The sequence below is a fragment of the Sinocyclocheilus anshuiensis genome, unplaced genomic scaffold (genome assembly GCF_001515605.1).
Source record: "Sinocyclocheilus anshuiensis isolate Anshui unplaced genomic scaffold, SAMN03320099.WGS_v1.1 scaffold701, whole genome shotgun sequence".
Lineage (NCBI taxonomy): Eukaryota > Metazoa > Chordata > Actinopteri > Cypriniformes > Cyprinidae > Sinocyclocheilus > Sinocyclocheilus anshuiensis.
Genome location: NW_015539895.1, coordinates 435,709 through 450,168, shown reverse-complemented (window position 1 = coordinate 450,168; position 14,460 = coordinate 435,709). Strand labels below are relative to the sequence as shown.

General features: G+C 39.2%; 1 protein-coding gene across 1 annotated transcript in view; it reads right to left on the bottom strand.

Annotated features, from left to right (window-relative positions):
* LOC107685916 (glutamate receptor ionotropic, NMDA 2A-like) overlaps positions 1-14,460 on the bottom strand; it is a 178,897-nt gene that overhangs the window by 11,137 nt on the left and 153,300 nt on the right. Inside the window, exons 5-9 of the mRNA XM_016482665.1 lie at positions 10,239-10,441; positions 3,212-3,383; positions 2,700-2,853; positions 2,178-2,303; positions 1,230-1,459 (exon numbers count right to left, since the gene is read on the bottom strand). Of these exons, the coding sequence (XP_016338151.1) occupies positions 1,230-1,459; positions 2,178-2,303; positions 2,700-2,853; positions 3,212-3,383; positions 10,239-10,441 (885 nt within the window). The remainder of the gene's footprint in view (positions 1-1,229; positions 1,460-2,177; positions 2,304-2,699; positions 2,854-3,211; positions 3,384-10,238; positions 10,442-14,460) is intronic.

Here is a 14,460-nt window from a genome sequence, read left to right as displayed (position 1 = left end):
TTTTATTTTATATCATATCATATCATATCATATCATATCATATCATATCATATCATATCATATCACATCATATATTATATTTTTATTTTTATTAAAGGCGCTGGGTAGTCAGTAGTCCGTATTCTTCTGTTTTCTCTTCACATACCAGTTCTGCAATACAATGCAATGCATAGTCCTTTTTAAAGCTTCCAAGCATCCAAATTATTTTAAAGAAGGCTCAACCTCATCGTCATCCAACACTCACAGCAGCATGCTGGTGTGGTGCAGGATTCTTGTGCATTCTCTGCCTGAAATAAATACTAATCAGTTGTGAAGTCTTTGTTTTCATGTAAAGGAGGAGCACTCATTAGACTCGGATACGAGCCTCATGAACAAAACTTCCAGCGCCCGACATAACTTCAAGCCTGCAAAGTAAACACTCTAGACTGCAGTAAATACCCAGCAGAGACTGCAACGTCTTACCAAAGGTCAAACTACTTTGTTGTGCTATTACAGGATCAAAACTTATATACTGAATTTAATGAAAACTTGAACTAGAATGGCAATAATCATGCTTACTAAAATGCAGACCAGTGTGATTCAACAGGTGCCCTTTATATATACAATATATACACATATACACACACACACACACACACACACACACACACACACACACACACATTATATATACACATTATAGTTTGGGGACTGTAGATATTTTAATATTTCTAATGTCTCTTTTATGCTTAACAAGGCTGCATTTATTTGATCAAAAATACAGAAAAAATGTGTAATATTGTGAAATATTTTTACAATTTAAAATAACTATTTTCTATTTGAATATATTTTCAAATGTAACTTATTCCTTTAATGGTAAAGCTAAAATTTCAGCATTATTACTCCAGTCTTCAGTGTCACATGATCCTTCAGAAATCATCCTAATATGCTGATTTGGTGCTCAAAAAAACATTTCCTATTATTATTCTAAATGTTGAAAACAGTTGTGATACTTTATATTTTTGTGCAAATCGTGATACATCTTTTTCAGGAATCTTTGATGAATAGACATTAATTTAGATAAAACTTCAAATATTTAAAATATAAAAGTTTTTACTCTTAATTTTGATAAATTTATTGCATTCTTGCTGAATAAAAGTTTTCATTTCTTAAAAAAAAATACATAGTCCATTTGTATACAAAAAATCAAAAGTACATTTGAACGCTATAGTGTATAAATATTGTTTTACCTTTTTGTCACTTAGACCTGTCACTTGGTCCACAAATTCCTCCTGGATCATGAAGGCAGCCAGGTTGGCAGTGTAACTGGCCAGGAAGATGACAGCGAAGAAGGCCCAGATGGACACTATGAATTTACTGGTGGTGCCTTTAGGGTTTTGCACAGGCACAGAGTTGTTAAATACCAGGCCCCACAACAGCCACACTGCTTTCCCCATGGTGAAGGATGGTCCGTGGGGGTCTGCGGAAGATGTATTTTCAATAACATCCTTAATTTGTGCCAAAGTCTTTCTCAGTGCTTTAATTTTGGAAATAACATTATCTCCCCTCTGCACGGTCATTAGAGTACTTGCACAGAATAAAGCCAACATACAGCACCCTACTGCTCAGCTGTTAATCTTCATATTCTTGAATAGTTCATCAGCCTTTTGTTTTCATATAAGCGGGACTGCATGCAAGAGTTCACCGTGAAACATTAGGATAAATATACAGAAGCTAGAAACGGTTCCTTTGTAAGGTGGGTGTAGAAATTGACAGTTGATTTATCTTTAGATTGCTTTGACGTGCCTCCTTTTTGAAAAAGGACAAATCGAAGCTTTAAACGAGTCATCTAACAAGAGAAGAAATGCTTTTTAGTGCCACATAACAAAGGCACTCCAAATGAGGCTACACGAATTAAATCTGATCCACTTGAATTAAATGAAAATGAATTGAACTTTATTGAACTAACTCGGAGCCTGAAACCACTCAGCGCCGAACACAGTGAAATTAAGTATAAATTAAGCCTTTATGTTTCGCAAAAGAACAGGGGGTTTGTGGTGCAGATGTGAGACACTCTATCAGAGCAGGGCAAGGATTTTCAAGTGTGCCTGAAACTGAAAGACCGACTGCATTGCAGGGGAAACGGAGGAGGAACCGTGGAGGGAGGGAGTGAGTAGCTGAGAGTGCTAGTTACGTACCTTTGCCCTGAGCGAGGTTCCTGTTGAAGCCCAGGGGGCTGATGTACTCAAACATGAAGACAGCCATTGCAGTCACCAGCAGCAGCATCACAAACATCATTATCCACACAGACGCGCTGAAGGGCTCTGCGGCGAAGGAGGAGCGAGAGAAAGGTAGATCAGGGAAAAAAGTCACAGTCAATGACTATCATCCAGGCATTCTGCTTGATATGTGACTATAGACAAGCTGAAGAGATTAAAGAGCTATATCGTGGGAAGCAAATGCGAAAGTGTCCATTGGGGAAGTTTCTCAGAACCTGTAATTATTGGCCTTATACTAATTAAATAATGGCTTGCTGATCTAGTGCCATCAAGCCTATGAATCTAAAAGCGGCCCACTTCAGCGGATTTGTGGGCGACTCTGTCGGCCTGTCGGATCTGCGGTTTGATTGGTGGGAAGACTTCAATATTTTGACAGGTGGAAATACGACTTGCCCCTCACGATCGTCAAGAAAGCGGCTGCTGTGCCCTGCAGATAGTTACCTAAAAACGCTGATGGAGAGACGGTTCCGTTGCTACGGGATACCATCACACTAATCCCTGTTTCCACGAAGGGGACGGAGAAATCGATGGCCTCTGAGCGCTCCTCATTGATTGTCAGGGAGCCCACGGCCATGACTGCTTTTTTGTACACCACCTGCGGAAGGAGAGGAGACGACACGGAGGTTTAGTCAAAAGCTGCAACGTTTATACAGAACACCTGGGACATTTCGATTCATTTTTGCAGCCGAATGAAACCTGAGTTCCAGCATTTCACTCTCTCTGGATCCAAATTGAACAAATATCTAGATCCTTTCCCCAATTTCACATTTGATTGCTATCAGGCTTTGACTGTTACAAAATTACCAGTGGAGAGTGCGCGAGAGAAGGAGAAGCGCACTGCGCTTCTGTGAACAAAACTTTATTCAATCTAACCTTTGTTTAGCTGCGTAAATGGAAAAGCAGCGTTCGATAACAAATCGCATCGGCAGATTTGGCTATTGAAATCTTCTCACCTCTCCCACCATGCCGTTCCACATGTTGTTGATCTTCTTCCCATGCTTCCCGTTGGTCACTAGATAAAGGTCATAGGTGAACTTCACATTCCGAGCGATTTTCTTGAGGATGTCAATGCAGAAGCCTTTGCAGCACTTTTTAATGTACGTTCCTCCTCCCTCAGTGGTGTTGCTGATGGATAGAGCACATTAATCACAGTTCAACTTAAAGCAGAATATCTGAATCATGATGTCAGGACCATTTCAAGCTTAGCTGACTGATGCATTTTCTGAATTGTTCCATGCACAGGGAGAGATATGGCAGTATTGCAAGTTTTGTGCTTTAAACATGGGAATGAATCCTAAATTATTCCAATGTCTTAGTAAGATTTTTTTTTTTAAAGAAAGAAATAAATACTTTTATTCAGCAAGGATGCATTAAATTGATTAAAAGTGAAAGTAAAGACTTACATTGTTACTAAAAATTTATATTTCAACTAAATGTTGTTCTATATTAATCAAAGAATCCTGAAAAATTTATCACTGTTTCCACAAAAATATTAAGCAGTACAACTGTTTTCAACATTGACAATAATGTTTCTTGAGCACTAAATCAGCATATTAGACTGATTTCTGAAGGATCATGTAGACTGGAGTAATGGCTTCTAAAAACTCAGCTTGGTCATCACAGAAATAAATTAAATTTTAAAGTATATTCAAATAGAAAAATATGTTACTTTACATTGTAATAGAATTTCACAATATTGCTGTTTTTACTGTATCAAATAAATGCAGCCTGGCGAGCATAAGAGGCTTCTTTCAAAAACTTTTAAAAATCATACCGACCTCAACATTTGAATGGTAATGTAGATGGAAACTTTAACCTATTTGATGAAAGAAATGTTAATGACCACAAACACTTATCAGTAAACTAAAACTTACAGAATGGCATTTTGGCGTTTTTAAACAATGTGCTCTCTCTGGACCGTAATGGATGAATTTGACAGATTTAAATGTATATTTATTGTCACAACCTAAATGTTTGGGGAATTAATCTGAGCACTTGTGATCAGCTACATATATCACACAATATGTCAGAGTGTTACTTCATGTTCGTAAATCACAAAAAAAAGGTTAAGCACAAATATTGAAATTATATATTATATTTTAACATTTTAATCTCACCAGAAACATGAAATTACGAACAAAATCATCGTTATCTTTGTAGACCTCCTTTAGTGCAGTTACTATACAGTGTGTGAACTTCATGTGAATTTCACTGCATGTACACAATAACCAATCATGTGTGAACAGAGCGGGATTAAGCACTCAGAAGAGGAGTCACAATTGTATTTAGCTGCAGTGTGTCTAAATCATATTTTGGACAGCAGCCTGCTTGCGCACACCATTCACTAGCTGGGATTACAGTACAGTAGGTATAGTGTGCTGAAGCATGAACGATGAAGCCTTTCGCTGCCGGCAGTGGAGAAATTTCTTAATTACAATTAATAGTAGGGCTTTCCCTTGAGAGCCTCTCAGGGAGCCATCAAGGGAGTGCCAAACCTCTGGTGAAAATTGCAGTCGGCTGGAGATTTCTGATGCCTCATAAAGACCACCGTCAATCTGTGCCGACTTAATTGCAGAGGGGTTTCTGTTTTCCCGAGCGAGGCGGAAGACAATTCTATTTACAGGGCAATCAAGATGATTATTTCATTTGGACTGGGGGAGAATGTCCTGTTTTTACACATAGTCAGGAGGGGTTGACTGGAGTAGAACCTGCATAACTCCAGCTTACAGTACGTCAAGTGTTCATACACTCAACTTTTATTTATTTCTCAGCAGAATTTATCCTAGGGTACTACCTCACCCAAACAAAAGTCCTGTTTACACATGGTATTAAAATCTGGGTGATCCAATCCCAAGCAGTTAGCCAGATACATTAATGTTTACCTGGCAAGGACTAGGAGTGGCACTTATTATCAAATGTACCAATTAATTTAATTATAATTTAATTAATTATCAATTTTATTAACTTAAGAATAAAAACATAAATAAACAAATCATTTTATTTTTACATTTATTTTATTCTTTACTGTTACATTTAACTACATTTTTTAAACAAGATTTAGATTTTAAAAAGTGATAAATACGTCTATTTGCCAATTTATTTGACAACATTTGATTTATTCTACTTTTCATTTTTTAATTGTTAAAGAATATATTTATATTATTATACATTTTTTATTTTTTAATTACAATAAAAAATTAAATAAATAGATCACTTTACTTAGGCCAACTTTACTTATGTCAAATGAATAAAGAAAAACATTGGCAAAGAGACAAACAAATGCAATGTAAATGTTGCAATTAAAAATGACTTATGAATTTTTTTCTTTATTGTTAAATTTAATTACATATTTAAACAACAATTAGATTAACAGTTTTAAATGTCCATTTTGTTTATTTTATTTTTTTGCCAAATCAACAATTTGATTTATTTATTCAGATTTGTGCATATTTTTCATATGCAGAGATCCTTACACTGAGTCAGGAATGCGCAAAACTTTTGGTTTTGTCCAAGACAGTTTACAGAACACTTATTACAGGGACAATCCCCCTGGAGTAGCCTGGGGGGTAAGTGCTTTGCTCAAGGGCAAAATGGCAGTGGTTAATGGACTGTCCCTTGTTGGGTTTAAACCTACAACCTTTTGGTTAACGGGATCCTTAACTACAAGTCTGCACAACATGCACTCTGGTGAAGGCATGTTCTGGACATAATTATGAGAGACTGGTATGAATATAGAACACTCTCCAATTAGCAGACAGTTGTTCAAAGCAGCTAAGCTTGTAGAGAAAAGTGTACTTTAGTAAAGAAAAAAATTACAGGGTTGCAGACAGGACAGAGCTGCATTAGTAATCACGCCACCATCTGTGAGTGGAGCATATCCACTGCAGAGATCAGACAGACAACACTTAAATTAGCAAAGCCACATGGGAACCTCATTTAACTTTTAGATTGAAGCTAATTAAGACTCGGCTCTCTATATTCTTTAAACAGATCAACAATAAGAAAAAAAACACTTATGAGTATACTTTGTCTCCACAGATTGCTCCCATGCACGCCAATTCCTTCTTCTCACTGCGACCTATTTTTTGCTATCGCCATGTATTTGATGTAGTCCCGATGTAGCCCCAGATGTAGTCTTCATGCAACGACTATAAATATTTTTTTCAGAGACCTCAAAATAATGCAAATACTTCCATTATGTCTTACCAGAGAAAGTGCATGTGCACTGCGTAAACCTTCAATGCTGGAGATGCCAGAGGTCGAACAAAACAAAACAAAAAAATCTATGAAAAATTACTCTGCTTATCAAAATTATTATTAAAATAAAAATGACTGCACCTTAAAAAATGTGCATTGCATAGGCCTTCATTACTAGGGAAGCAAAAGTTTGAAATATAAAATAAAATAACATAAAATAAAATATAAAATATTCTGTTTATCAAAATTATCATTAAAATAAAAATTACTACAACTTTAAGTGCATTTTTTTTTACTGAGTCTACAATGCAGATACAGTACAGTCTACAAATGACTGAAAAGCTGAGCTATGAAATTTGTGTTTCCTGTTTTTATGTTACAAAAAAAAGCTAATTGTAAATCCAGCCGAGCACTGATCTCATGAAAGCAGAGGAGTGTTTTTGGCAGCAAGAAGTGGCTGCATGCCTTCTGACTGCAGAAATGAACAAACTTTCCTGTCTCCACAATGAGAGAGACACACATTCGACTGCCTAGGCAAAATCCAGTTTAAAATCAATATCTTCCCCTCTGTGCTGGCTATGACGCACACAATGAATTCCCCCGGCTCCTGCAGAGGTTCTGTTCAAACTCTCACAAGGCAGAATCCATATTATTACAGAGTCTTCCTCCCATTTTGATACCCAGCGGCAATAAGAGGGGCTCCCTTATGTCACCAGACCGCTTCCTCGCTGCCTTTACTACACCAATTACATTCTTATGAAGACACACTGCCTGTTTGTTTCTTCTTTTAGAGATTTTTTTATTTTATTTTTTTTTAATATGGCAGGCAATTCTGATCCCTTGCCCAGACAACACAAAGTGTGAAAATCTAGGAGTTAAATCTAAGAGGTAAAAGTTGGAGGTGATAGTCTGAGCTGATAAGTTGACAACAGGCTTCAGATATCTGAATTCTGCCATTTGCTTTTAAAGTACAAATATCTCAGTGACTCATCAGAGTGATCTTGAATTGTGTGCATCTGTTTGTGTGTGTGTGTGTTGGTCACTGAAGCATGTTTCCTCTGTGTCTGCAGCTTGTCAAGCTGGCACTGCATCCGTTTCTACATCTACAGACCTCAGTGGCAGCTAAAGTAGAGGGTAAAACAACAGCTGAGGATACCAGATGAGCTGCTGTTCACACATCATCACATTTATCTCTGACAGAGGTCAGTCAGAGTCTTAGACTGTCTGTCCGTCAGACTGGGCCAAAAAAGTCTTCACATAAATATAGTTATTTGTTGGGGGGCTTAAAGTATTAGTTCACCCATCAAAATGAAAATTCTGTCATCTTTTACATATCTTTATTTCATTCCAAACCTGCTGACTTTCTTCTTTCATGAAACAAAAAAATATATAATTTTTGAAGATCTACTTATTTTGAGGCCACACTTTTTATTTGATATAAAATCAAATAAATGCAGCCTTGGTGAGCATAAGAGACCCCTTTCAAAAACATTCAAAAAATCTTACCAACCCCAAACTTGTCATTATTTACTCACCCTCATGCCTTCTCCAAACCTAAATGATAATAATAATATAATAATAATTAATAATTGAATAATAATTTATGCATTTAGCAGACGCTTTTGTCCAAAGCGACTTACAGTGCATTCAGGCTATACATTTTTTACCAGTATGTGTGTTCCCTGGGAATGAAACCCACGACCTTTTGCGCTGCTAACACAATGCTCTACCACTGAGCCACAAGAGCACATATGATAATAATAATTATTATTATTATTACCATTTAAAATAGTTTTCTAATGGAATACTTAAAAAAATGTAATTTATTCCTGTGATGCAAAGCTGAATTTTCAGCATCATTACTCCAGTACTCAGTGTCACATGATCCTTCAGGAATCATTTTAATATGCTGATTTGTTGCTCAATAAATATTTCTTATTATTATCAATGTTGAAAACAGTTGTGGCACTTAATGCTTTTGTGGAAACAGTGACACATTTTATTTCAGAATTCTTTGATAAATAGAAAATAAAAAAACAGCATTTATAAGAAATAGATTTTTTTGTAACAACAAAAAAGTCTTTATTGGCAGTTTTGATCAATTTAAACGGTTATATACTGTGATATACTGTAGGGCTGCACGATTATGACAAAAATCATAATTGTCAATTATTCCCTTGAAATTGTAATTGCGATTATTAATTACGATTATCACAATTTACATTGAATGATGTTTATACCATTGTTTTATGCAACTGCATGCCGTATTTTTATATGAAAACAAACAAGCTGAAAACACACTAACTGAAAAACTTGTAGTGCTTTTCTATAGTATTAAGCCTCAAATGTCAACTATACATCGGATTGGTTTCTTTAAATTATAAAAAAGTAAAAATATGAATGGTATTATAATGTTATACTAAAACTAAAATTAAAATAATGGGAAAAACCCTTAAGAACATGTAGAAAGAAAAAAACGCATCTTAAGTGTGCAGAATAACTTAAGTGGACTTTGAACGATTAATTGCCACTTTGAACGATTACGTAATTGTGGCATCCATAATTGTAATCGCGATTAGAAATTCGATTAATTGTGCAGCCCTAATATACTGTTTATATCAGTGACAGATGAGCTTTCAAATAAGTAAGAAATCTTCTATTGCTTTTACCATAAACATTCTGTTTAATGTGATTATGGCTCAGTAGTTAAGTTGACTGAGTAATTTTATGATAAAAGCAAGCAGATAAGGAACCAATAAAGTTAGGCTGAGAGAGAGACACAGAGAAAGAGAGGCAGGTCTATCTCATGGAGGACCGGACTATATATCCTGCCAGTGTCTTTGCATGCCTCAGTAATTTCTTCCTCCCTTTCCTTTCCTCCAAATTGGCATAATGCTTGAAATTGGATTGTGCCATTGAAGAAACACAACAGAGAGCACTGGCCTGTTTGCAAGTGGACATGTGTGGCATCCATGTATACTCTCTTGTGTTTATGCATTTTCTCAGTTCTTTGATGAGACTAATCTTCGTGCATACAGGGCAAGCTATAGTGATCCTATGAGATCATATATTCTTCGCCCTATTTAGCAGTGTAAAAAAATCCAATAAAACATGGCCAGTTTTCACATTCTGTGTTAATCATGGCTCACAGATCACAACAACTTTTATGACTGTGCCTTTTTTAATAAACTCAAACATGTAAACTACTGTTCATAAGTCTGGGGTCTGTACAATTTAAAAAAAAAGATAATAAGAATAATTTTATTCAGCATTAATTTGATCAAAATGTTTTCAGCATTGATAAGAAATGTTTCTTCAGCATCGAATCAGCATATAAGAATGATTTTTGAAGGATCATGTGACACTAAAGACTGGAGTAATGACTGCTGATAAATCAGCTTTGCATCACAATAATATATTAACAATATTTCATAATATTACTGTTTTTACTGTAACTTTAGAAAAGGCATTTTTTATTTTAGAAAATGTATTTTTTAGAAAAACCTTTGGGTCTCCCTTGGACAATAAGCACCTAAAACTCAGTTAACACCTGTAAAATTCCAATCTAGTGTCAAGCGGACAGTAACACACTACAATACTTATTGATGTACAGTATGTAGTCATGCAATCAACAACCCTCCACATATATCAAACACTCTTTAAGAGTGCTCTAACATCCCTCTACGCACCTCTCTAGGGTCAGAAAGTCAAACATCCATCGGTTTGAGAGTGATTCTTTCAGGAGATGTGTGAGTGATAGAGAAGGTGAGCAGCAAGCCTTACTCTTTGATGTGTTTGCGGCAGGGCACAGAGTTTCTCATGCAGGTGCCTGTCAGGCGCTCCACATTCTCCACAATGACAAAAGGCTTTTCCTCTAGAGTTACAATGGTCAGGTGATTGTCATCTGTCTCCGCATCACCAAAAGAGTTGAAGCGAGGCCACACAGGATATTTCAAAGTCAAACTCTGGTTCTCCCATTTGCCCATCTGGAAATTAATTGAAAAGAGGAGTGTCACATTACTGCTCAATAGCTTACTAGCATTATTCTTTTACTTACAATATTGCCAACACATCAATGTACACAATAACAACAGTGACAGAAAGAAAAAAAAACGGAAAGATTAAAAAATAGGTGCTCATGATTGTAATGAAATTGTTAAAAAAAAATCTAACTAAAATTAAAATAATATTAATAAAAAATATTGAAAAAAGTGAAATAAGAATGTGAATGTGAATGTGAAATAAGTTCTTCAAATTATTTCACACATTTATAATAGTGAAAGAGAAGGTGTGACTCTGTCTCAACCTCACCAGTGTCACACTAACACAGATTTGTTTTTCCTTTGGATGCCATGTTTGTCTGTGTCTGTCTTCTATGGCTAGACTGTGATCACTAAGCATGTATTTGCTGAGGATCCGTCTCTGCATTGTGTCTTACGCTCTGTCTCTCTCTCAGTCCCAGAGAGCAAGGTGTGGGGATAAAGCAATGCTTGAGAGCAAATCATATCAGATCCACCGATGCCAGGCAAACACATTCATCAAACAGTGCCACATAACACAGTCCCTGTGTCTGAATATGCAAAAATACACAAAAACAAAGATGCGACATGAAAAAGATCAAATACATTTCTACAGTATGTTGTTTAAAAAAATAAAACATAGTTTACAATTTTAAATAAATAAATAAACAAACAAACTTAATACACAAAAATACAGGGACAGGAAAAAGATAAAATAAAATACATTGTAACAGTGTATACAGTATGTTGTATAATGTTACAATTTAACATTGTTAAAAAAAGAAATAAATAAAAAGATGTAAATAAACAAATAAAACTAATCAAATAGTTCCATATAACACAGTCCTTACACACACACACACACATACAAAGAGTAAGGAAATGCCAGTAAATCATAAAATTGTACAGTATGCTTTTTTAAATAAAGTAATAAAGAAATGTAATAAAGAAACAAAAAAGAAAACAAAAATAAATTATATTAATCAAATAGTGCCACATACAGTAATATATAGATACAGAGTTCCCTATCGATACTTCACTCGTACTGCGTCTGTTTAAGACGCTTGGGGAAAACTCCTTTATCTCCGATGACTGAAGCCTTTCAATAACGCAGTGTAACTGCACGGCCATTGGTTCGTGCAGGGAATAAAAAACAAACCAATGGCTCGGCAGCAGAGCTGCACGAGCCTATGGTGGTAAAGCCCACCAAAGCCCGCCAGAATGGGCGGGGACATCTGGCTATATAAGCGGCACATCCCCATAGGATCCTCAGATTATTCTCCTTCAGCGACGACTACTAGATCTTTGCTCCACGAGACTACGAAGCCTTCGCCGTGATCAAGCCTCGCAGCGGATCGAGAGACCCCCTTCCTGCTTGGCCATTCTTGCCGCTTCACGCCGCCCTCGCACCTGCAGCAGTGACGGTCTCCGGTTCCCTGCCGCTATCTGGCGATATAAAAGAGCAAATTTTCGGCGTTGTTTCAAATGCCGCGCCCTTACTATCGCTCGTGCTGTTGGTCACGGTGAGTGTGTTTCATGCTTGGGCGCCGCCCACGCTAAAGCAGCACTCATTGAGACGGAATGTCCTCATTGCAAGGATATGAGTCTCGCCTCTCTGTGCTCGCGGAAAGCTTTCTTTTCAGAGAGTGACTCCGCCCCTCACGCCCTCCCACTTTCTTCCTCTCAGGAGCCTGTGAGGAAAATGCAGCGGGGCAGAGGAACTGGTGACGAGTGAGCCCACGCCGACTGAGCCCCCGCGTGCCTCACTCTCTCCACTTAGAGAGGTTTCTCCAGTCCACTTCTCCCTCACTGACCAGTGTCCCTCTGCGGCTGCGAGCGATCTGGTCTCATTTGGAGGAAGCGAGTGTGACGCCATGGACGACAGCATGTCGTTGAAGGCTTCAGATGCGGAGGAGCTGTCGGGCTCGTACGTCGACCCCGCCCCCTTGCCATCTGCACAACCCAGCACAGCCAGCACGGGCATGGACGCCGAGCTTTTCCGCGTCCTGTCTAAAGCTGTGGAGGAGCTGGGTTTGGAGTGGTCTCCGCCGGAGGAGCCCACCCGCAGCCGCCTGGATGAATGGTTCTTGCCGGGGCGCAGTCAGGCCCCCCGACAACGAGCTTCACCATTCTTTCCGGAGGTCCACGACGAGATCACCAAGTCTTGGCATGCCCCCTACTCGGCCCGCCTTCGTGCCTCATCTTTGTCCGACCTCCATCAGTCGACGGCGCCGAAGAAAAAGGATACAACAGACTGCCTCCCCTGGATGGGTCAGTGGCCGCGCATCTCTGCCCACCCACGGCCATCAGCTGGAAGGCAAAGGCGACCCACCCGTCCAAGCCGTGTAGGGCGACTTCAGCTCTCACCGGACGAGCCTACTCGTCTGCTGGACAAGCGGCCTCGGCATGGACGAGTCCGGCCTGGACCCTGCAGCTTTTAAGGAGCTGCGCAGTGCGACCAACCTGGCTCTACTCGCCACCAAGATGACAGCGCAGGTGATTGGCAGATCCATGACTGGCCCAACCTCCTCCTTTACGCTTTTCCCCCGATTGCTCTGATTCCACAGGTGATCAGGCGAGTCAGGGAACAGAGACGCAAGGTTCTGTTGGTGGCCCCGCTCTGGAGGAACTAGCACTGGTTTGCAGAGCTGTGCCGGCTGCTCTCGGCAGCCCCATGGCCCATTCCCCTGAGACGGAGCTGTGGGCTCTGCACCTTTGGCCTCTTGATGGGAGCTTGCGAACCTCCCCGAGAACGTGCTAAACACAATCTCTCAGGCTAGAGCACCATCTACAAGATGCCTCTATGCCCTTAAATGGTCTGTCTTCTCCGCCTGGTGTACAGCCCGCGGCGCAGACCCAATCTCATGCGACATATCTCTGATATTGTCCTTCCTGCAAGAGCTTTTGGATAAGGGCCGTTCCCCTTCCACGCTCAAGGTCTATGTAGCAGCCATAGCAGCTTCTCACGCTCCTATAGCTGGCCAATCGGTGGGCAGGAACAACTTGGTTGTTCATTTTCTGAAGGGGTCTAGAAGGCTCAAACTGCCTTGCCCCATCACTGTCCCTACATGGGATCTGCCCACGGTGTTGAGGGCTCTGAAGAGCCCTCCATTTGAGCCGCTACAGTCCATTGACCTTGGTCCCCTGACGCTTAAGACTGCTCTGCTTCTAGCAGCAGAATCGGTAAAGCGTATGGGAGATCTGCAGGCGCTATCAGTGAGCCCAACTGCCTCGAATTCGGGCCCAACAACTCTAAGATCGTCCTGAAACCAAGGCACGGTTATGTATCTAAGGTGCCCTCTACTCTATTTAAAGCACAGGTAATAACTCTATCGGCGCTTCCTCCTTCAGAGCAAGACCAAGAGTTGAACTTACTCTGTCCCGTCAGGGCGCTGAAAGGCTATGTTGAGCGTTCCGCCCCGTTCAGGTGGTCGGATCAGCTATTCGTATGCTTCGGTGGCCGCACCAAGGGTTGTCCGGTTACGAAGCAGAGACTTCCCAAATGGATAATTGATGCTATTATGCTCCGCTGCTGAGCCATTGGTTCATTTTTTATTCACTGCACGAACCAATGACCATACAGTTATACTGCATTATTGAAAGGCTTCAGTCATTGGAGAAAAAGGAGTTTTCCCCAAGCGTCTTAAACAGATGTAGTACTCGTTCCGTATCTCAGGGAACCGAGGTTACGTTAGTAACCGAGTACGTTTCCTTTATCTGCAGCACAAAATTAAATGTAATACTCAAATACTGCCATCCATACTTATGTACAGTGGGTACGGAAAGTATTCAGACCCCCTTCAATTTTTCACTCTTTGTTATATTGCAGCCATTTGCTAAAATCATTTAAGTTAATTTTTTTTCCTCATTAATGTACACACAGCACCCCATATTGACAGAAAAACACAGAATCGTTGACATTTTTGCAGATTTATTAAAAAAGAAAAACTGAAATATCACATGGTCCTAAGTATTCAGACCCTTTG